Source organism: Pristis pectinata, chromosome 10 (genome assembly GCF_009764475.1).
Source record: "Pristis pectinata isolate sPriPec2 chromosome 10, sPriPec2.1.pri, whole genome shotgun sequence".
Taxonomy (NCBI): Eukaryota; Metazoa; Chordata; class Chondrichthyes; order Rhinopristiformes; family Pristidae; genus Pristis; species Pristis pectinata.
In genome coordinates, this window is record NC_067414.1 from 25,908,761 (window position 1) to 25,931,058 (window position 22,298).

The 22,298-nt window shown below is 39.6% G+C and overlaps 1 protein-coding gene across 1 annotated transcript in view; it reads right to left on the minus strand.

Annotated features, from left to right (window-relative positions):
- The window catches only part of lca5 (lebercilin LCA5), an 82,834-nt gene that overhangs the window by 15,324 nt on the left and 45,212 nt on the right, over nt 1-22,298 (minus strand). The window contains exons 4-7 of the mRNA XM_052024450.1: nt 21,077-21,214; nt 20,063-20,159; nt 17,164-17,291; nt 10,827-10,980 (exon numbers count right to left, since the gene is read on the minus strand). Coding sequence (XP_051880410.1) covers nt 10,827-10,980; nt 17,164-17,291; nt 20,063-20,159; nt 21,077-21,214 — 517 coding nt within the window. The remainder of the gene's footprint in view (nt 1-10,826; nt 10,981-17,163; nt 17,292-20,062; nt 20,160-21,076; nt 21,215-22,298) is intronic.

A 22,298-nucleotide genomic window follows, 5' to 3' on the forward strand; every position in this document is an offset into this window, starting at 1 on the left:
AGAGGACATAGATTTGTGAGAGGGGAAAGATTACAAAGGGACCTGAGGGGCAACTTTTTACAGAGGATAGTGGGTATATGGAATAAGCTGCCAGAGAAAGGGTACAATTAATGTTTAAAAGACACTTGGACAGGTATATAGATTGAAAAGGTTTATATTGATATGGGTCAAATGCAGGGAAATGGGAATAGCTCAGGTAGACATCTTGGTTGTCACTGACAAGTTGGGCTAAAGGGCCTGAATCTGTATTGTTTAACTCTGTGACTGTGAGTCACATAGCAGGGATATAGGCCATTCGATTCACCACATCTATAGGTACCAGTGAGCACCCATCTGTATTAATCTCAGCTTCTCACACTTGACCCATAGCCTTCTATCCCTCGGAGTTCAAGTGCTCATATAGACTCTGCTTCCACCACTCTCTCTGGCAGTTTATCCCAGGTACTCACCACTCCCTGGATGAAAAAGGTCCCCCTCAGGTCCCCTCCAAATTCCTTGCCCCTTACCCTAAAAATCTATGTTCTCAAGTTTTATCTAACAATGATTTGGGGAAATGTTTCCTACAGTCTATGTCCCTCATAATTTTATACACCTCAAATCATGTTCCTTATTAACCTCCTCTGCTCCAGGGAAAACACATCCAGACTCTCAAGTCTCCTCTCATATCTGAAATGCTCCATCCAAGCTACATCTTGCTAAATCTTCTCTGCATCCTCTCCAGTGCCATCTCATCTTCCTATAGTATGGTGACCAGAACCTCATGCAAAACTCCAGCTGAGGTGTGATTTATGTTTTATAAAGTTGGGAGCATAACCTACCTGCTCTTGTACTCAATGACCTGACTAATGAAGGCCAGAATCCCAGATGCATTCTTAACTATGTTATCTACCTGTGCTGCCAACTTCAAGGATCCCTGGACTTGTACACCAAGGTTCCCCTGTTCCTCAATACTCCTTAGGACCCTACTATTCAAGTGTATATCCTGGCCCTGTTAGTACTCCCAAAATGCATCACCACATTTATCTGGCCTGAAATCCATCTGCCATTTCTCAGCCCATTTCACCTACACATCACTCTCTCTCTGCAGCCTAAGACTACCCACCACACACTCAACACCTCCATCAATCTTCGTGTCATCTGCAAATGAACTGATCACGCCTCTGACATCCACACCCAAATCATTCACATCTTGTAAGCACCAATGCCTGTGGAACACCAACAGTCACTGGCATTCAATCACAAAAGTGGTCATCTACCATCATCATCCATCTCTTATCACCAAGTAAATATTGGATCCAATTTACCAACTTCTCCTGAATTCCATGGATGCTAACCTTTTGGATGAGTCTCTATGTACTTTAAGTCAAGTATGAAAATGCCTTTTAAAGCACTTAGTTAGGCCAGATAAGAATAGTTGAAATGTTTTATAGAATCATAGAACAGTACAGCACAATACAGACACAATACAGGCCCTTCAGCCTACAACGTTGTGCCGACCTTTAAACCTCACCTAAGACTATCTAACCTCTACCTCCCCCATATTCCTCTATTTTAAATTCCTCCATATGCTTATCCAGCAATCTCTTGAATTTGATCAATGTACCTGCCTCCACCACCATCCCAGTCAGCGCATTCCATGCACCAACCACTCTCTGGGTAAAAAACCTTCCTCTGATATCTCCCTTGAACTTCCCACCCATTACTTTAAAGCCATGCCCTCTTGTATTGAGCATTGGTGCCCTGGGATAGAGGCGCTGGCTGTCTACTCTATCCATTCCTCTTAATATTTTGTACACCTCTATCACGTCTCCCCTCATCCTCCTCCTCTCCAAAGAGTAAAGCCCTAGCTCCCTTTGTCTCTCCTCATAATGCATACTCCCTAAACCAAGCAGCATCCTGGTAAATCTCCTCTGCACCCTTTCCAACGCTTCCACATCCTTCTTATGAGGTGACCAGAATTGGACACAGTACTCTAAGTGTGGTCTAACCAGAGTTTTGTAGAGCTGCATCATTACCTCGCGGCTCCTAAACTCGATCCCACGACTTATGAATGCTAACATCCCATAAGCTTTCTTAACTACCCTATCCACCTGTGAGGCAACTTTCAGGGATCTGTGGATATGAACCCCCAAACCCTCTGCTCCTCCACACTACCCAGAATCCTGCCATTAACTCTGTACTCCGCCTTGGAGTTTGTTATTCCAAAGTGTACCACCTCACACTTCTCCGGATTGAACTCTATCTGCCACTTCTCAGCCCAGCTCTGCATCCTATCAACGTCCCTCTGCAATCTTCAACAATCCTCCAGACTATCCACAACACCACCAACCTTTGTGTCGTCTGCAAACTTGCCAACCCACCCTTCTACCCCCTCATCCAAGTCATTAATAAATATCACGAAGAGCAAAGGTACCAGAACCGAACCTTGTGGGACACTGCCAGTTCACAGCCCTCCAATCTGAATGCACTCCCTCCACCACAACCCTCTGCTTTCTACAGGCAAGCCAATTCTGAATCCACACGGCCAAGCTTCCCTGGATCCCATGCCCTCTGACCTTCTGAAGAAGCCTACCATGTGGAACCTCGTCAAATGCCTTACTAAAATCCATGTAGACCCCATCTACTGCACTACCCTCATCAATCTGCCTGGTCACCTCCTCAAAGAACCCTATCAGGCTTGTGAGACATGATCTGCCCTTCACAAAGCCATGCTGGCTGTCCCTGATCAGACCACGATTCTCTAAATGCCCATAGATCCTATCTCCAAGAATCCTTTCCAACAGCTTGCCCACCACAGACATAAGGCTCACTGGTCTATAATTCCCTGGACTATCCCTACTACATTTTTTGAATAAGGGGACAACATTTGCTTGTTGAAGGGTCGTATTCTGAGTGGACGTCAGTGACCAGTGGTGTACCTCAGGGGTCTGTACTGGGACCCTTGCTCCTTGTGATTTTTATAAGCGACCTGGATGAGGAAGTGGAGGGGTGGGTTAGTAAGTTTGTGGATGACACAAAGGTTGGGGGTGTTGTGGATAGTTTGGAGGGCTGTCAGAGGTTACAGAGGGACATAGATAGGATGCAAAGTTGGGCTGAGAAGTGGCAGATGCAGTTCAACCCAGATCAGTGTGAAGTGGTTCATTTTGGTAGGTCAAATATGTTGGCGGAATATAGTATTAATGGTAGAACTCCTGGCAGTGTGGAGGATCAGAGGGATCTTGGGGTCCAAGTCCATAGGATGCTCAAAGCCGCTGTGCAGGTTGACTCTGTGGTTAAGGCGGCATATAGTGTATTGTCCTTCATCAATCAGGGAATTAAATTTAGGAGCCGAGAGGTATTGTTGCAGCTATATAGGTCCCTGGTCAGACCCCACTTGGAGTATTGTGCTCAGCTTTGGTCGCCTCACTACAGGAAAGACGTGGAAGCCATAGAGAGGGTGCAGAGGAGATTTACAAGGATGCTGCCTGGAATGTGGAGCATGCCTTATGAAAGCAGGTTGAGGGAACTCGGCCTTTTCTCCTTGGAGCGACGGAGGATGAGGGGGGACCTGATAGAGGTGTATAAGATGATGAGAGGTATTGATCAGGTAGATAGTCAGAGGCTTTTCCCCAGGGCTGAAGTGGTGGCCACAAGAGGACATAGGTTTAAGGTGCTGGGGAGTAGATATAGAGGAGATGTCAGGGGTAAGTTTTTTACTCAGAGAGTGGTGAGTGCGTGGAATGGGCTGCCGGAAACGGTGGTGGAGGCGGATACGATAGGGTCTTTCAAGAGACTGTTAGATAGGTACATGGAGCTGAATAAAATAGAGGGCTATGGGTAAGCCTAGTAATTTCTAGGGTAGGGACATGTTCAGCACAGCTTTGTGGGCCAAAGGGCCTGAATTGTGCTGTAGTTTTTCTATGTTTCTATTTGCCACCCTCCAATCCTCCAGTACCATTCCCATAGACAATGAAGACTCAAAGATCCTAGCCAACAGTTCAGCAATCTCCTCCCTCGCCTCGCACAGCAGACTGGGGAATATGCCCTTAGGCCCCGGGGACTTATCGGTCCTAAGATTTTCTAACAGCTCCAACACATCCTCTCTCTTGATATCAACATGCTCTAGAACATTAACCTTACCGACACTGTCCTCAGCATCATCAAGGCCCCTCTCCTTGGTGAATACTGAAGAGAAGTATTCATTGAGGACCTCACCCACTTCCACAGCTTCCAGGCACATCTCCCACCTTTGTCTCTAATCAGTCCTACCTTTACTCTCATCATCCTTCTGCTCTTCACATTTCTAGTAAACAAACATTCAGAGCAATGCAAGTCAATGGATACATCTTGATTCAAATCAGTATAATCTAACTTTGCTTAACATTATAAATATACTTCTCACAGAGGTTATTCATGGAAGCCAGATCAAAATTCAACTGGAGATTATGACATTAATAGTGCCAGGTGCTTTATTGAAAGCTTCCTATACCTTTCCTTAAATGTAGTAGGAAATCCACACAGGACTATGTCTTCAAGCATTAGCAATCTGATTGTTTCGATTACTGTTCACTGAATCAGATTTTCCGTTGAACTTGGTTAGTAGCCTTCAAAATCACTTTCTCAGACATGACCTTAGCAGTGAACCAGGCCCTTTCAACAGCATTTCAAAAAACTATCTTATTTAGAAGTGCAACTGCCTCAGGATGACTCATGCTTTTACTGCACCATGGATACAGTGATTTAAAGATAGGGATTACACAATTGATGTGTGAAGAAAGGCATTCAGTCCTTATTATAGGCAATAAATTTAAAAATAAACTGCAGCTAAATAGTTACTTAGTACAGTTGTGGTTAGGCAACATACCAATTGTAATGTAAATCAGGAAGACAGGCATTGAAGTGAATTCCCTTGGGAAACTGCAAGTAAATTTCAACTGACTAGCTAATCTGATAATTTTCAAGAAAAAAATAGATACATACAAAAAAAATCCCTGTTAGTTGCTATAAACAGCAAATGGAAACTGCTCCTATGAGCTGATGATACAAGGACAGGGAGGACAAGCACATTTAAGGTTTTTGGGCGAGAAATACAGTGGGGGGGGGGGGGGGGGTGGAGGGGAGGCGATGACTTTCTTTTAAAGACATCTAGCTGTAATAACCAGGAACTTGCTGCTCATGATGATAGTAGAAGCAGAGATAATCAATTATTTCTAAAGGAAATGGGATACTTGAGGGAATTAAATGCGGAGCTATGGAAACAGAGATGACGAATGGATAGACTAGATTGCTCTACATAGATCTGGCATAGGGTAGATGGACCAAATGGCTTCCTTTTGTGCAGTACTGACTCTATGACCTTGGGCAACAGTTTTTGTTTTGTCTCCAGTTGACAAGAAGATGGAGCCTCAGCTCTGAAATAACCAGGAATCACAAGACGTGCTCCTGCATCCCCTCTACCCACCACCCCAATCCCCACCTAGAAAAATAGCTGCACCTACCCTGGCAATTTCCCCCCCTTCAGTATCCGGCTTGACCTTTATCGCAGCAGCTATCCAGCCACTTAACTAGGTTGTCAGCCATTCCTATTTTTATAAATTTAATTTTACAAAGAATATCACAAATACTTGCACATGCATGCTGTGTATTTGGCAACATGGTTTTGCAAGCACATTTTGTTTTAATCACTATTTTTGTATTTAGAATAGCAGCAAAAGTGACAACTCAGATAAATAGCTGGTGCAGAGCAGCGGCCTCCTGTAAAAGAATATCAATAATTGAAATTTTTATAATGGGGTAGCTTTTTTAAAAAAAATGTTAGCAATGATATTAGATGGGACACTTCTCTTGCCCTCTGACCCACATTTTAACAATAATTTTAACAATGGAATGCTTGCTTTCATTAATTGAGGTATTGAGTATAGGAGTCAAGAAGTTATGGTGCATCTCTATAGAACTCTGGTGAGTCCACATTTAGAGTATTGCGTGCAATTCTGGTCACCTCACTATAGGAAGGATGTCGAGGCTTTAGAGGGGGTGCAGAGGAGGTTTACCAGGATGCTGCCTGGATTAGAAGGCATGTGCTCTCAGGAGAGGCTGGACAAATTTGGGCACTTTTCTCTGGAGCAGTGGAGGATGAGGGATGATCTGTTGGAAGTGTATAAAATTATGAGGGGCAAAGATAGGGTGGACAAGCAATATCTTTTTTCCCATTATTGAGCGATCCAATACCAGAGGGCATGCACTTAAGGTGAGAGGGGGTGGGTTCAGAACAGACATAAGGGGTATGTTTTTCACTCACAGAGTGGTGGATGCCTGGAATGCGTTGCCTGATTGGGTGGTGGAGGCAAATTCATTGGGGGCTTTTAAGAGAGGCTTGGATGGGCACATGAATGAGAGGAAAATGAAGGGATAAGGGCAATCTGTAGGTAGGAGGGATTAGCTATGTTGGCACAACATTGTGGGCCGAATGACCTGTTGTGTGCTGTACTGTTCTATATGTTCTAATAAGTATTTTAACTCAAAAGGAAACTAGCTAGATCTATACTTTTTATTCTTTTATACTTACATAAAGCATACTGTTATATTAGAAACCAAACAATTACAAACCAAGTTGGATGTTAGTTTTATCATTGTTTGTTTTAAGGGTTAAATGCTTCTAATATCAAACAGGGACAAAAACAATTCAGGAAGCTTCCCCTTCAGTTTGGCACCACAATCTTCAAAGAGGCTGAAAGATGCCTTATAACTGCAATAATTGCTTTTGGTTATCTATATTCTTGTCATGAAAATAATGATTTAGGTAAAACATCATAGACAGTACAGTGCTCATGTTAAATGGACAGAAAGATTAAAAGAATGTGTAACTTAAGGAATACAGTTACGAGCGTCAAGTAAAATAAAAAGAATAATAAGTAATCAGAAATGCAAAATGCAGACTACATCTATATCAATGCATTCTATAATCAAATTATAACCTTTTTTTAATTAAGGCAATTGAGATGAAAGGCCATGGTGAGAGTCAATCTATGGGTACCATGAAGTCATGAGTTGATCATGAGATGGTAGTACCTGCAAAACACATTGTGGTGTTTTCCAGCAAGAGTGCAAATTGCTGCTGCCCTTACCAATGTTTTTCTCTTAACCAACAACTAGTAGTGTAGTGTAAGGCCAAGTAGTGTTGTAGGAACTGGGCAAAGTGCAGCCAGTAATGAACTTCCATCAGGCCAGACTGGAGTTGATTCAAAAGTACCTGCTAAAGCAGAACCTCAAGTTGTTACCAGGACACCTGGAATAAAAAAGATCTCCACAGGCAACAAAGGAACCTGCCCAGGAGTCTAAAAAAATCAGACTCCAAAGTGGTTCAACTCTTCAATTTGGGTATAGCTGATCCTCCAAATTCCAACAAAAGTGCCCACAAACCTCTTGTTTTGGCTTCTAAAAATATTGTAAAGTGTCCACTGGAGCAGAAAAGGCAATACCCATCCCCAAAGAGACCCAAGGCAGTTGGAGACTGCCAAATTGCCAAAGAAAAGTGGAACGAAGTTGTTACTGCCAGTGGAATCAAAACACAAGAGGGTAGTGTTTTTTTTGAGGATTTGACTAAACACATTGATGAAGGAACAGCAGTAGATGTAGTGTATATGGATTTCAGCAAGGCATTTGATAAGGTACCCCATGTAAGGCTTATTGAGAAAGTAAGGAGGCATAAGATCCAAGGGGACATTACTTTGTGGATCCAGAACTGGCTTGCCCACAGAAGGCAAAGAGTGGTTGTTGACGGCTCATATTCTGCATGGAGGTCAGTGACCAGTGGTGTGCCTCAGGGATCTTTTTTAGGACCCTTACTCTTCGTGATTTTTATAAATGACCTGGATGACGAAGTGGAGGGATGGGTTAGTAAGTTTGCTGATGACACAAAGGTTGGAGGTGTTGTGGATCGTGTGGAGGGCTGTCAGAGGTTACAGCGGGACATAGATAGGATGCAAAACTGGGCTGAGAAGTGGCAGATGGAGTTCAACCCAGATAAGTGTTAGGTAGTTCATTTTGGTAGGGCAAGTATGATGGCAGAATATAGCATTAATGGTAAGACTCTTGGCAGTGTGGAGTATCACAGGGATCTTGGGGTCTGAGTCCATAGGACGCTCAAAGCAGCTGCACAGGTTGACTCTGTGGTTAAGAAGGCATACGGTGTATTGTCCTTCATTAATCGTGGAATTGAATTTAGGAGACAAGAGGTAATGTTGCAGCTATATAGGACCCTGGTCAGACCCCATTTGGAGTACTGTGGTCAGTTCTGGTCGCCTCACTACAGGAAAGATGTGGAAGCCATAGAAAGGGTGCAGAGGAGATTTACAAGGATGTTACCTGGATTGGGGAGCTTGCCTTATGAAAACAGGTTGAGTGAACTCGGCCTTTTCTCCTTGGAGCGATGGAGGATGAGAGGTGACCTGATAGAGGTGTATAAGATAAAAGAGGCATTGATCATGTGGATAGTCAGAGGCTTTTTCCCAGGGCTGAAATGGTTGCCACACGAGGGTACAGGTTTAAGGTGCTGGGGAGTAGGTACAGAGGAGACGTCAGGGGTATGTTTTTTACTCAGAGAGTGGTGAGTGCGTGGAATGGGCTGCCGGCAACGGTGTTGGAGGTGGATACGATAGGGTCTTTTAAGAGACTTTTGGATAGGTACATGGAGCTTAGAAAAATAGAGGGCTATGGGTAAGCCTAGTACTTTCTAAGGTAGGGACATGTTCGGCACAACTTTGTGGACTGAAGGGCTTGTATTGTGCTGTAGGTTTTCTATGTTCTATGTTCTAACTCTAAAAGGTAACAGATTAGCTAATCCTTTGCATATTTTGAGTTCAACCCATGCACAGTAACTACCCCCTAGAGTTAGCCACTCACTGACTCTTAAGTATTTCTGGATGGACTGTGAATAAATGCATTTTTTCTTCAAAAGGATGATCCATTAAAGAAAGGAGGCAATCATTGTTAGTTACTTTTGGGAGAGGCTTATATTGAAGAAATAAAAGGAACTACATTCACTGTCTCAAAAGGGAAGGAAAAGATTAAGCTGCAGAGATTAAAGTGCTATACTCTATTATTTTAATTTTGGATGAGAAGGTGATCTGGCCTATTCAAATTTATCCAAAAGGGTCCAAGAATCATCATCCAATTAGTTCTTAAATGATTCCAGGATTAGAACGTAGAACAGTACAGCACAGAACAGGCCCTTCAGCCCACAATTTTGTGCCTGACTACTTAAGCTAATGACACCTAATTAAACTAATTCCTTCTGCCTGCATACGGTCTATATCCTTCCATTCTCTGCATATTCATGTGCCTATCTAAGAACCTCTTAAACACCTCTATCTGCATCCACTAGTGTGCAAAGATTCTTATCACCTATACACTACCTATCATTACTAGTCCTTCCTTTTAAATAATTCCTGTTCCATTTTAAATTCACTTTGCTACCTATCCACACTGTTTACCATCTTATTTTATCATTTATCTCTTTTCAAGTTTGGAAAGTGGAAGCTCTAAAAATTCAATTTGGTCTTCAGGCCAGTTTTGAGTGAGGCCATAAATATCCCATATTCTACAGTGCACAATATCCAAAGCATTATGCAGACAAAAGCAGCACATCCTAGCTCTGCATTCCAAACCGTACACCAGATTTTTCCTCCGTGAACTGCCACCTAGGGAGAAGAATGATAAAGGAAGATTTTAGACAAGAGAGGTGATGAATATCACCAGGAAGGTGGGATGAGGCTGGGGGTGGAGCAAAAGGGGAGAGTACCGGACTGTGCCTGGAATTTATGCAGGAATATTGGTGGAAGGAGCTTGGAGAGGGGTAAAGAGAAGACAGTAAAGAGATCATGGGGTGGAGGAAAGATCATTAGTACTGGGCAGAAGATCACGGGCTGAGGGGCAGCCGGGTGCCACTCAGAATCTGAACAGAAACCAGGAATTTAGAAAGATCAAAGCATCCTCAGAGACTCTTCAGCAGCAGTCTCTCGTAGTGGCATGAGTGAGGATATATCCCCTAATTAATTGTAGCAAGTTCAGATCTGTTTCTGTATTTCATGCCTGCAACATTCACTGCTTGCAAATAATGTGATTAAAAAATGCACATGTAATATATATGCTGACTATAGCAGCCACTATGTAGGATGTCACATATATCAGGTATCATAAGACAATTTACAGGTATATGCACAAAATACTCAATTTCCCAAAATCTTTTTAAAAAAATTACATAACACATAAAGATGTGTTACACTTTTGAATTTCCATGCCTAAATTTAATTCGTCTTACCTTGTAGTTCAATTTTAACAATAGGCTCTCTTTTGTACTCTCTCTAAAATCTGACTGTCTCCCTTCTATGTACTACCCATGGGATGACTAATCAGTGCCACGTGCAGTTTGATTGTGGCAAACTCAGACTTTTACTATTGGTCTACATAATGAGGTGACTGGATGTTGTATCCAGTGGTCTGAATGGTTATAGGAGCAAACGGAACCAAGCATATTGTTTTCTCTTTATGAGAGCTAACAACTTCAGGAATGGAATACAAGATTCACAGATGTTACTTGATGACAATTTTGGGAATGGAGCATATTGCATATCTGTTAATGGAGTCTGAAAGCTAGGATTACTCACTGAGTGTTAGCAATGACACTATTGCAACATTAAGATGATAATCTTACAAGAAATACCATGCATTAAATTCTAAAATATAGAAGGACCTAGTAGAACATTTTTTTGAATGCCAGGCTCTGGTCAGTCGCTTAGGGGTCTTCCATTTTACTGCAAAATATTAATAAAATAAACATATACTCTTACTTTCTCTCAGCTTCTCTGCTTTTAACTCCAACCTGTGCTGTTCATGTTCTCTTTTGAGCTTTTCTTCACATTCTTGCACATGTTCTTGCATCTCCTTCTCTCGTCTTAGGCATTCTGTCCATTCCAGTGTCTCCCTGTCATGGTGTTCTTGTATCTAAGGAAATTATCATGACATATTTGCAGTATTAAAATCTAATGGATGGAAGAGTAAAATTTCTGACATAATGAGTAATTCTATAAAGGTTTTCCCTAATTTAACCTCTGCTTCTGGGGAAAGTACTGTCCAATGAGTTCCTTGGAGATCGAGAGAAAAGTCAAAAAATAGACTAACTACCAGACCATTCTCACGATTCATATTACACAAATTGAAATAAATGATTATAAAAACAAGTAATTATCCTCAACTTGTAACTATCATAATATAGACAGCCTTTATTGTTTCTGAACTGAATATGGAATCAAACTCTTTTGCCTATATATAAATTATTGCACATAATTGCTGGCACTTAAAATAAATACCATCTCTCCTTGTTTCCAAAATAATTCTAATTCAATGATATGCTGTTGCATGGTAACCACCAACATTCAGATTGAGGCATATGATTGTTCCTCCAAAAAGTATAATTTTGCAAGTACGTGCACTTTTATACAATTTAAAACTAAGCAGGAAATATGGGGAAATTATGCTTTGGACTGTCTTAGTTTTGCCTTTACTAATAACTTCTAATACATATTTGCCAAACAAAGGAATGGAGTCAGTGGCTAGGAAACAGAGTTTATGACAGAGACAGAAGTTTGTGACTTTGGCTGTCCCAATATTTAGCTTACAGAAATTTCTGTTCATCCAGCATTGGTTGTAAGAGGAAGAGTTATGTTATGCTGGGTGTTGACTGTGCGAATGTGAAAAATATATTTTTGGATGACATTGCTGACAGACAACATGTGGATAAGAAACGGGAGGATGTCAAGGATGGGAACATGAGAGGTAACAGTAAAGGTCTGGGAAGAGAAACTATTGTTGGTGAGATTAGCTTACTTGAATTGGATAAGTAAGAATGGAACCAGGTAAATGTGGTCCCAGCAAACTGGGCAAAGTAGACAGGTGCTGAAGATGACGAGGACAAACAACCAAGAGTTGCAGGCAAGTTGAGAAGGACAGGGATAGAAAAATTACATTTGCCACAATCACATGGAATGCTGAATACTGTGATCAGAGTTGTTTCAATATAATAGGAGAGACAGAAAATGAACAAATGGATTAAAAAAGGTACAAGATTGACACAAAATTTGGGAACCATAAATTTAGAGGATTATGTGTTCAAGAATATTAGAGAGAAAAGGAAGATTGGAGATGCAGTTGTGATTTTCATCAATAAAAGGGATTCAAAAGTTGTTCTTCAAGGAGGATGACAATGGCAGATTTGAAGGGAGGTTGTACAGTAATTGAAGACAGAGAATTGCAAACAACAATTTAAACCAACAGAGTCAGGAAGGGATGCTGGTTGATTAGCAGTTTAATTAGAAATAATATTAAGTGAACAAAGCACAGATCTCATTGTCAAGCTGAGTTTTGAAAAGGCAAGATGGAAAATAGGAAAGAAGCCAGATAAAACAAAACAGGTCCAGAGGTCAGCCTGCAGAAAATATTAGAATTTTGGTCCATGTAAGATAGGGAAGAAATGCACAAGGAGCATCGGCCATTTGGCTCTTAGAGCTTGTTTTGCCATTCATTATCACAGCTGATCTTTTGCCTCAACTACAGGTTCCCACACATCCCCTTAAATTTCTTAATATCCATAAATCTGTTGATCTCACCCTTGAATGTATTCAATAAGTGAATGCATTCAAGGGTGAGATCGATAGATTTATGGATATATCTTTATGGACCCCAGCCCTAGGAGGTAAAAAATTTCAAAGATTCCCAACGTCGGAGTGCAGAAATTTATGTGCATCTTAGTCCAAAAATATCTGACTGCTGGTTCTGAGGCTGTGATCCTTCATTGCCTGAACAGCTGTCCCCAGCCTGGAGATATTTCTAATGGTAAAAGCTCACAGTGGTGCAGGCAAACAAAGAGTGAAGGGGCCAGCACCTTCCATCACATTCAGTATGTGATGAAATAGACTGTAGGACCTGTAGGACACTCCCCACCAATTGCCCAGACACACCATGCCAGCAAGGGTGCAGCCCCGAGACCTACACCTCAGCAATACCACTTGACTCGGCCTGCACAACATCAGTCCTCATAGGCAGTTTATCCACAATGAGCCATGGGGTGACTTATTGCTGGCTTTGTAATAATTTTCTGACACAGCAGCATACAGCAACAGGGAGGGGACAGTTTCACGCCAGGTTCCCAGAAAAGCAGCGAACAGCAGGAGGGGCAAAAATTTGTTCCAGGTTCTCAGCAGAGTGGGGCTATCACTAACGCATCTCTCCACATATAAAGCTGTGAAGACATCTTTTAGCATAGGTTCCATTAGCATTCTCATTCAAAGGAATGCATCTTGAATGCTAGGTGAGGTACTGAGTCTGAAATTGCTGAATTCAATACTGAGTCAGGAAGGCTACAACATGCCCAGATGGAAGATGAGGTGATGTTCCTCAAGTTGACATTGGGCATTGTTAGAATAATGTAGGAGTCCACAGACAAATAGTCAGAGTAGGAATGGGAGGGAAAATTAAGGTGACAGACAACTTGGAGTGAAAGAAGGTGCTCAATAAAGTGATCACCCAGTCTGCATTTGATTTCTCCAATGTAGAGGAGACCCATTGTGAGCACAGTTTCAAACACTGGAAGGGAAGAACTGTAAGTAAATCAATGCTTCATCTGAAGGAACTGTTTGGTGTGATGGTTGTATGGGAAAGCGCCATGAGAAGGGGAATAGTTTGTGGGAATGGGAGGGCAGACCAGAGAGCTGTGAAGGGAACGTTACTTATTTATAACAAACTGCATGGAAGTTTTCATGTGTAGGATCTTTGAAACATATTGAAAGAGATTTGTTAAGATGGCCAAGTTACGTAGTAGGCTGAAATTTTGTGAAGCAGACAGATGAAATCAAGGAGAAAGTGAGAGAAATGAATGTAAAAAAGCAAAGCAAGAGCAAGGTTTGAAAATAAGGTACAAAATGAATACATATGCCAATCACAAATTTTACTACAATGCATGACCACGTTACATCCCTCAGGATAGCTTTCTTAAACCCTCAAATTGGGTTATTGCAGAGAAAAGAGATGTTTAAAAAAAAACTTCAAACACACAAGGTAACAATGATGACAATTTCAACTGATATTTTCAGCATTTCTAAGGAAGTGAGCACTCTCTCTTTCACTTTTTATTATTGTATTCTGGCTAGAAATGATTCAGTGCTCCTGATGAATCACCCAAGGAGATAAATTTTAACCCAAGCTACACTGTTGAGTTGTTAAAATGCAGAAAAAAACCAAAGGAATGAAAAATAATAACCTCTAGTTCTACAATTTGATGAAATGTATTGATTTAAATCATGAAAATTTAATTACTAATCCTTCAGGATGTAGGATGCCATGCTTATCCATAAAAATGCAGAGTACATTTGCTGCGGTATAAATAAATCAACTCAAATTAAAAAAATAGAAATGGAATATATGCCTGTTTCAAAATTTGTTCACTGTCTCAACTCAGAATGAATCAGAAATGGGGAGATTAGAAACATAAAAAGCAAAAATGAAGAAAGCAACTGGAAAATTACTTTTGAGAAATCTTATTAAAAAAATCCAATGTCGAATGAATTGTAAAAGAATCTTACAACAAAATAAATTAATTCAGATTACTACAAAACATTTTAATCCAAAATATTTTCCCCTAAACTAATCAGCATTAATATACCTTGGTTAATAATAATTGATTATAAACCCAAATTTGAATTTGGCCTTGAATTGCAAAGTAGGACTGAATCAATTTCTGCATATTTCACCCCAGATTTGTGATTATGTCATTTGCAAGTGGGTGAGGAAATTTGCAGGTGCAAAACTATCTTGCATAATCATGAGAGAGTATGCTTAAATTACCCTAGAATTTTGCCTTGATGTTAAAAAGGCTTTACCAAAACTCTTGTCAGCCAAACTGTGTGAATTCTGCCAAGGTCCAAATCGAACAGCTGTGGCTATACTGAATTTTAAGTGCTGAAACATCCTAAACATTTTTTTATTATTGGTTAGCATTTATTGTCAATTGCTGACTATCCTTTAGGCCATTTCAGTGGACAGTTAACCATAGTGGTGGGTTTGGATTCATATATAGTTCTAGATGCAAATGGCAGATTTCTTTGATTTCAAGAAATCTTTAAGGAAGATTTCTTCTTCCTTGAAGGACATTGATCAGTTAGGTTATTAACAACTATTCTGTAGTTTATTAATACTAGCTTTTTATTCCACTGTTTTTCATTTTATTTTAGTAATTCCTTGAATTAAAATTCCCTAGCCACTATAATGGGATTCAAACTCATATTTCTGGATAAGCAATCTTGGGCGAATACTCAATCAGTACTTTAACTATTAATTCCATATTCATGACCTAGCCACACAATCTGAGCCAAGGTCAAAATTTTCAAGTATAACATAATGCAGATCCTGCTTTAGTACACTTCAATCAGAGAATCAAGAGTCTTTAGAAAGTTAGCCCCATAATTCTTCTTGCTCTGGACCACTAGAACACATACGTCTGCTCTGGACCACCTGGACAACTGGAACATGTACATCAGGCTGTTGTTCATTATTTATAGCTCAGATAATCACCATCTCCTCAAAACGTATCTTCAAGCTCCAAGATCCAGGCCTCTGTTCCTCCCTCTGCAATCAAATCCTCGACTTCCTCATTGGAGTTGGAAACCTCATTCCTCCTCACTGACCATCAACAAAGGTGTACCTCAGGGCTGTGTGCTTTGCCCCCTGCTCTACTTTCTCTATACATATGACTGTGTGGCTAAACATAGCTCCAGCACTATCTACAAATTCACAAATGACACCACTGCTGTTGGCAGGATCACAGATGGTGACGAGGCAGCATACAGGAGTGAGATGGGACAGCTGGTTGAGTGGTGTCATAACAACAACAACCTTGCACAATGTCAGCAAAACCAAGGAACTGATTCTGAACTTTAGGAAGGGCAAGTCAAGTGAACATGCACCAGTCTTCATTGAAGGGTCTGGAGTGGAAAGGGTGAGCAGCTTCAAGTTCTTGGGTGTCAATGTCTTGGAGGATCTATCCTGGGCCCAGCACATATGTGCAACCATGAAGAAGGTGCAGCAGTCACTCTACTTTCTTATAAGTTCAAGGAGATTTGGCATGTCAACTTCTACAGATTACAATGGAAAACATTCTGACTGGTTGCATCTCAGCCTGGCATGGAAACTCCAATGCACAGGGATGCAAGATGCCACAGAGTACTGGACTCAGACAGTTCCACCATGGGTATAGCTCTCCCCACCATTGAAGATATCTACAAGAGGCAACGTCTCAGGAAGGCAAATCCACCATTAAGGAACAGCTCCACCACACCCCCCCCCCCCCCCCCCCCCCCACACACAACCATCTGGGCCATCGCCTCTTCCCGTTGCTACCATCGGGCAGTTGGTGCAGGAGTCTGAAGACCCACAGCTTCAACAACAGCTTCTTCCCCACTGCCATCAGGTTCTTGAACTGACCTGAAAAACCCTGACACCACCTCAGATTATATTTCTTTTTCTCTCTCTCAACTTGCACTGTCATTATGTTTATTTTGTCATGTAAGTTATGTATAACTTATGTTAATTTAAGTTTGTTAACTTATATTTGTCATGTTTGTAATATACTGTGCTGCAGCTGCAAGATGCTATTTTTCATGACGTATGTATGTATGCCTTTGAGAATAAACTTGAACTTCAGAGATGATACAGATACATCACTGAAGCACTGAACAAAAATATCACGGGAGAACTCACCAATTAAATCAAGAAGAGTACAGAAATTACAGATCAGTATCAGAACTAAAAATAATCTATTTTTTCCAATCCAATAGACTTCTTACAGAAAATGGAAAACATTGGAAAATTTCAGCAGGCCAGGCAGCATCTGTGGAAAAAGAAACAGAGTTCTTCTTCAGAACTGTCTAATGAAGGGCCTTCGATCTGAAACATTAACTCAGTTTTTATTTCCGCAGACACTTCCTAATCAGCTGAGTGTTGCCTGCATTTTCGGTTTTTATTTCAAATTTCCTTTTTAAATTTTCATTAGGCACATTCAAAATCAAACATAGCCCAGTGGGGCGATATCATTCCCTTCAATTGTTTTGCTACAAACTTATAGCATTAAAAACATACCACTTGGGAATAGTCTCCTTTTATCGTCATTTCTTCTTCACCACCTATAGCTAGGGGTGGAGTTGGAAACTCTAAAGGTAAGAAATATTCTTCCGTCTGTACTCCTTTTACAGTATTGGATGATGTTGCTGAAGTACACAGAAAAAAAACAATTAACTTACTTGTTATGTTTATGATTCATACTAGTCAACCTTTTGCAAAATTGTGGATAGGAATTCTAATTATAAGTTATTTAAAACAGACTCACTCTAGGCAACTCTGGATCAGCTCACAGTAAATAGTTAATTGTACAATTAATAATGTAAGTTTACTCAAAGAATCCTATTTGAAGAATGGAAATAATAACTAATGAAATAACCTCTAGAAACCTATACAAAGTAAGCAGGGTATTTTTGCCAGAAATACAGAGAATGAAGGAGACAGTGAAAGCTTTGTTATCAACACACATAAAATGCTGGAGGAACTCATCTGCAGAATCTCGTGTTTAAGCTTTGTTATCTGACATTTTACAAAAGTGGCATGCTCTAGTAACCTGCATTTCAGAGGGAGTGGCCAAATCAATGGAGGGGCAGCATCAAGGGGCAACCAAGCCAACAGAAGGGCAGCATTGAAGAAACAGCAAAGCCTATGCAGGGACAACATTGACTGAGTGGCTAAGCTGATGAAGGGTAGCACTGAGGACAGCTGGGCTCAATCTTGATTAACTGCCATCATTGCAGAGCTTTTACTGTAATTACAAATGATTTATCTGCAGTTCTGATGAAGGGTTTTCAACCTGAAATATTAACTCTTTTTCTTTTTCCACAATTGCTGCCAGACTTGCTGGGAGTTTCCAGAATTTTGTTTTCACTTCAAATTTACAGCATCTATAGTTTTTGATTTTCAATGAATTATCTGCTCCACCTCAATTTCTGTCACACAAGCTATGCAGTCGGCAGACTTCACGAACAGTGGAATTATCTAATTATGTCCAGTCTGCCTTGGGATAGCATTGTCACTATATGCAACCCATTTAAAATCCAGTCTAACGTAGAGGTGGCCTTTTTGCTTTCTGCTTTCCATTCTGCAATAGCCTTGAATAAGAGGGGGCGGGGGCAAGACTTTTTTTTATATATACACACATAGAGAAACCATACAAACACAAAGTATGAACAGGAGTAGACTATTCAATCCTCTTCACTAGGTCCCTCCCTTCCTCACTTACTTCATTTTAAAACCAATCCACTTCCCCAGTTATTCTGACTTTTTATGAAATTTACCATAAATCACATGAAATAAAAATGCAAGAAATTGATTATTTTGGAAGTTTCAGAAAATCATTTAATTTCTAGTGAATGGTTAGTCTGCTTTATTAATCCATTGTTGGCTCATTACATAAACAGAAGGAAAACTATGTTTACTATAATACACTGAGGACAGCAATGAAACGGCCCATACTGCTCATGTTGGTTTAATCCTCCGAGTACAATTATCTTTTGGTGTCCTTTCATGTCTATTTCAATAAATTTATGAAGTCTTTCTTACAATATCATATCATCATCCACATTTTCTCTTTACTGCAATTGCACCTGTATTGATTTAGACATGCTTTGGGTACTCTTATCACACAGCACCAATCTTAACCACAATGTGGTTGATTATGACATATGTATTAACAGTCAATCATTCCTCTTCTCTACTGATAAACAAAACTGTACACTTAAAACATGATCTGAATAAATTAAAAAAAAACAAGATAATTTATGACAAAGAAAGAGATCATTTGCTCCTTTGGGTCTGTGGCGGTGGAAAAAGTTCTACCCTGATTAATCCCACCCTTCTGCATTTCCTTAACAACATGGGTAATATTTTTGGCCAACTTTAAAGTTCTCAGCTCCCACTCCCTCACAAGATTTAGACTATCAATCCTTCCATTCGCTTCAGCAAGTTTTCAAAAAACAACCAGCCTCAACTCTCTTCTTCATGCTTGGACTTTTAATCCCTGCTGGTTCTCCAACACCACTTCATTTGCTTTTGATTATAACATTTGACTATAGATTTAATTCACAGTTCATATGGCAACTTTATAGTCTACAGAATTCTCATAATAAATATTCCTTTCACGTATCATACAATCAGATGGGCCATTAGGTATAACTGTCACAGATGAAGAACTACATAATTCATTCCCAAAATATTCACACAAATGTAAAATCCAATGCAATCAAAAGGAATTTAACTTGTTTAGTCATCTTGAAACCTCATAGATCTTTTTGTCGATTGTTTCTCAGATATCCTTTTTTGTTGAGAAGGCTGCATTTTTGAAGCTGCTTATTACCTTTTCTGAGCTTTATAAATGTGTTCAGATGAGGATTATACTCATTTATTCTTGCACAGCGTAACTAATTTGTTCCAATTCTAATCAGTACCGTTATAATACAATTAAGTTACATTTTCAGTAGTCTTTGCTTCTATGCAAATACAATAAATGCTTAAAGAAAAAAATTCTTTTATTCAAGTGACCTAAATTGCTCATAGCCCAAAATTAATCACATATGGACAATGTTATCTCTGGTTGGTTCATGGTGTCTGAAAAAAAAACAGAACCACATTTAGCATCATTTATATTGTATATGAGAGATAGCCAGGAAAAAGTTCACCAGCCCTGGAAAGTCATCGCACATGCCCTTATGATTCCAGGTGTCAGCGTGTCATATGCCCGGAATATTCAAAGGAAAACTGCAGACTGTGACTATGCAGCAAGTATCCAATCAATTTCCTTAAAAAAATGTAATCGCAAAGTCCATGTCTGTTGTGTCACATAATAGAATTTCTTAGCCATTTTTTTCAAAATGCATAAAATTTTCATATTAACCTTGACAGAACCTAAAGTAGCTTTAGCAATAAGATAAAACAATACCTTTTCTCTTAGGTGTGCTTTCACCTCCTTTCTTTGGTGACGATTTCAATATGCGATTGGCATAAATATTCTTCACATCAAGCTCCTTTTCCTTCTCCTTTGAATAAACACAAGAAAATGATGTTGATACTTTAAGAGAAACACCCCTATTTCGGCCTAATTTTTTTAACCAGCCCCAGGATCCTGAGACCAACTATTATGAACCTAATTCCATCTTAGCTAGAAACAGTTAAATCCAGATCAAGCACAATATTTCTTGAGCTGGACAGCAAATTTACTAATTGAGTCATCAAGGAGCTCTGGTTTAATTGTAAAGTAAAACAAGTCTAGTTGTCTTTCCATAATCTTCTTTTCCACATTTTTGAAACCCAATTACTTCCCCTTGTCAATGAATAAAAGGTTATTAAATCACTCAGTGAAAATCATAAAGGAAAACGTTATACAGAAACTAAAGGAAGAGGATTTCTTGTTTCTATTCCATTAAATTGTTTGAGTTGAAAAATTGGTTCTTTTCATTATTTAAAAGATCAGAGTCAAAAGGTAAGAGCTTCTTGATGAGTTTTGTTTTCTGGGGAAAAAAAACTTTCCTTTCTGATATGTAACCGGCAATGGGCCTTTTAAAAATTCCAGGCACATCTTCAGTTCTCACCCAGCCTGACATCACACAAAAGTTTTCAAAGGCTTTGGTTAACCTTGATGTGATATGTTGCATGTTCACATATGACAAATGGTTGAAAAGACAATTATCAAATAAAATTTCAATTTTATGGGTTATACTCATTATTGTGACTTTGAAAATTAATTGATGCATAGATGCCTTATCAATGCAAAAAACTTGTAACCTTAATTGCTAGCCTGAATATAGTAGTTACATTAAATCTATTCTCAGTGGGTAGCTAACAACTTCATAGCCACAATATAGTACTTTTTAATATAACACTGCTTTTGTATATTGCTGTTTTTTGGGTAGAAGAACTTTTATTTATTTGACAAAACTATGAAGTGGTGAAATACTTTTAGTTTTTGACCAAGACGCTGAATTTCCTCCTGGAGACTGCGAACATCTTCCTGTGCCTCTTGTGCCTTTTTGCGCTCAGAAGTCACTTGTCTAACGAAACTGTTGTTGGTCAACTCCAAATTTCTCTGCAGATCCTTATTTTGAGAAATAAGTAAATAAAAATTATTTGAATATTCAATTGCGTCTTGTATCACATCATTTGAAATAAAATCATTTAGTTCTTCTGAACCACTAAAAGCATGGGTTGAATCTGCAGCAGGATTTTCATTTAATTGTAATCAGCTTTCTCACAATGTTGTCCATGGGTGATGCCAAAATTTAAAAAAAAACAAAAATATGGATATATTTTGTTGGAGTAGCAGGTGTAATGCTTATGTCCTTTCTGTGGTTCATTAATAAAAGGTTTCATCCAAAGATTCAGATTCTTATTGAAGTGTGTAATATTAAATAAATAAACTAGGAAGAAACAGAACACGAGTGTTCAGGGCTTCCAGTATAGCAAAAGTATAATAAATCAGGAAATGATCCAACTCCTGAATAAAGAATTTGGAAATGGTCTTTGTTTCACACACAATTAATTTTAAGAATGTTAAAATTCAATCTGACTGTATGGCAAAGATTTTTTTATCTTTATTTAATTGATCTGAAATTTCAACAGGATCAAGAGGCCTATGCAGTATGATACCTGATGACAGGGTGGGGGTAAGAACTGAAATCAGATTGAAAGTATATTAAAAAAAAAGGATCCAGTTGTTTTGATCCATTCTGGGAAGAACAACATTGGAATCAGTAAGCAAGTGATGCTTTCAGAAGAGGACCACGAGCTGGGAGCTAAATTAAAGAACAGGACCATAAGGCTTATAATATTTGGATCATTAACCTAGTTACAAGGTTAGGAACATGAATGTATGACTAAACGTGAATATGAGAAAGCAGGACTCTTTTCCTTGGAACAATGGCACCAACATTCCAGCAGAAAGCACTGTATCATTGGTATGGACTCCACCCGAATCAGGATTCTTTTATAATTCACTTGTGGAATGAATCATCAGTAAGGCTGGAATTTGTTGCTCATTCCCAATTCACCTCAATAAAATGAGGGTGAGCTGCTTTCCTAAACTACTGCTTTCTGTAAAGCGAATGCACTCCCAGATTTCTGTCAGATAGCATGTTTCAGGATTTTGAGCCAGAAATTAATGTTCTATCATCATCTATGTC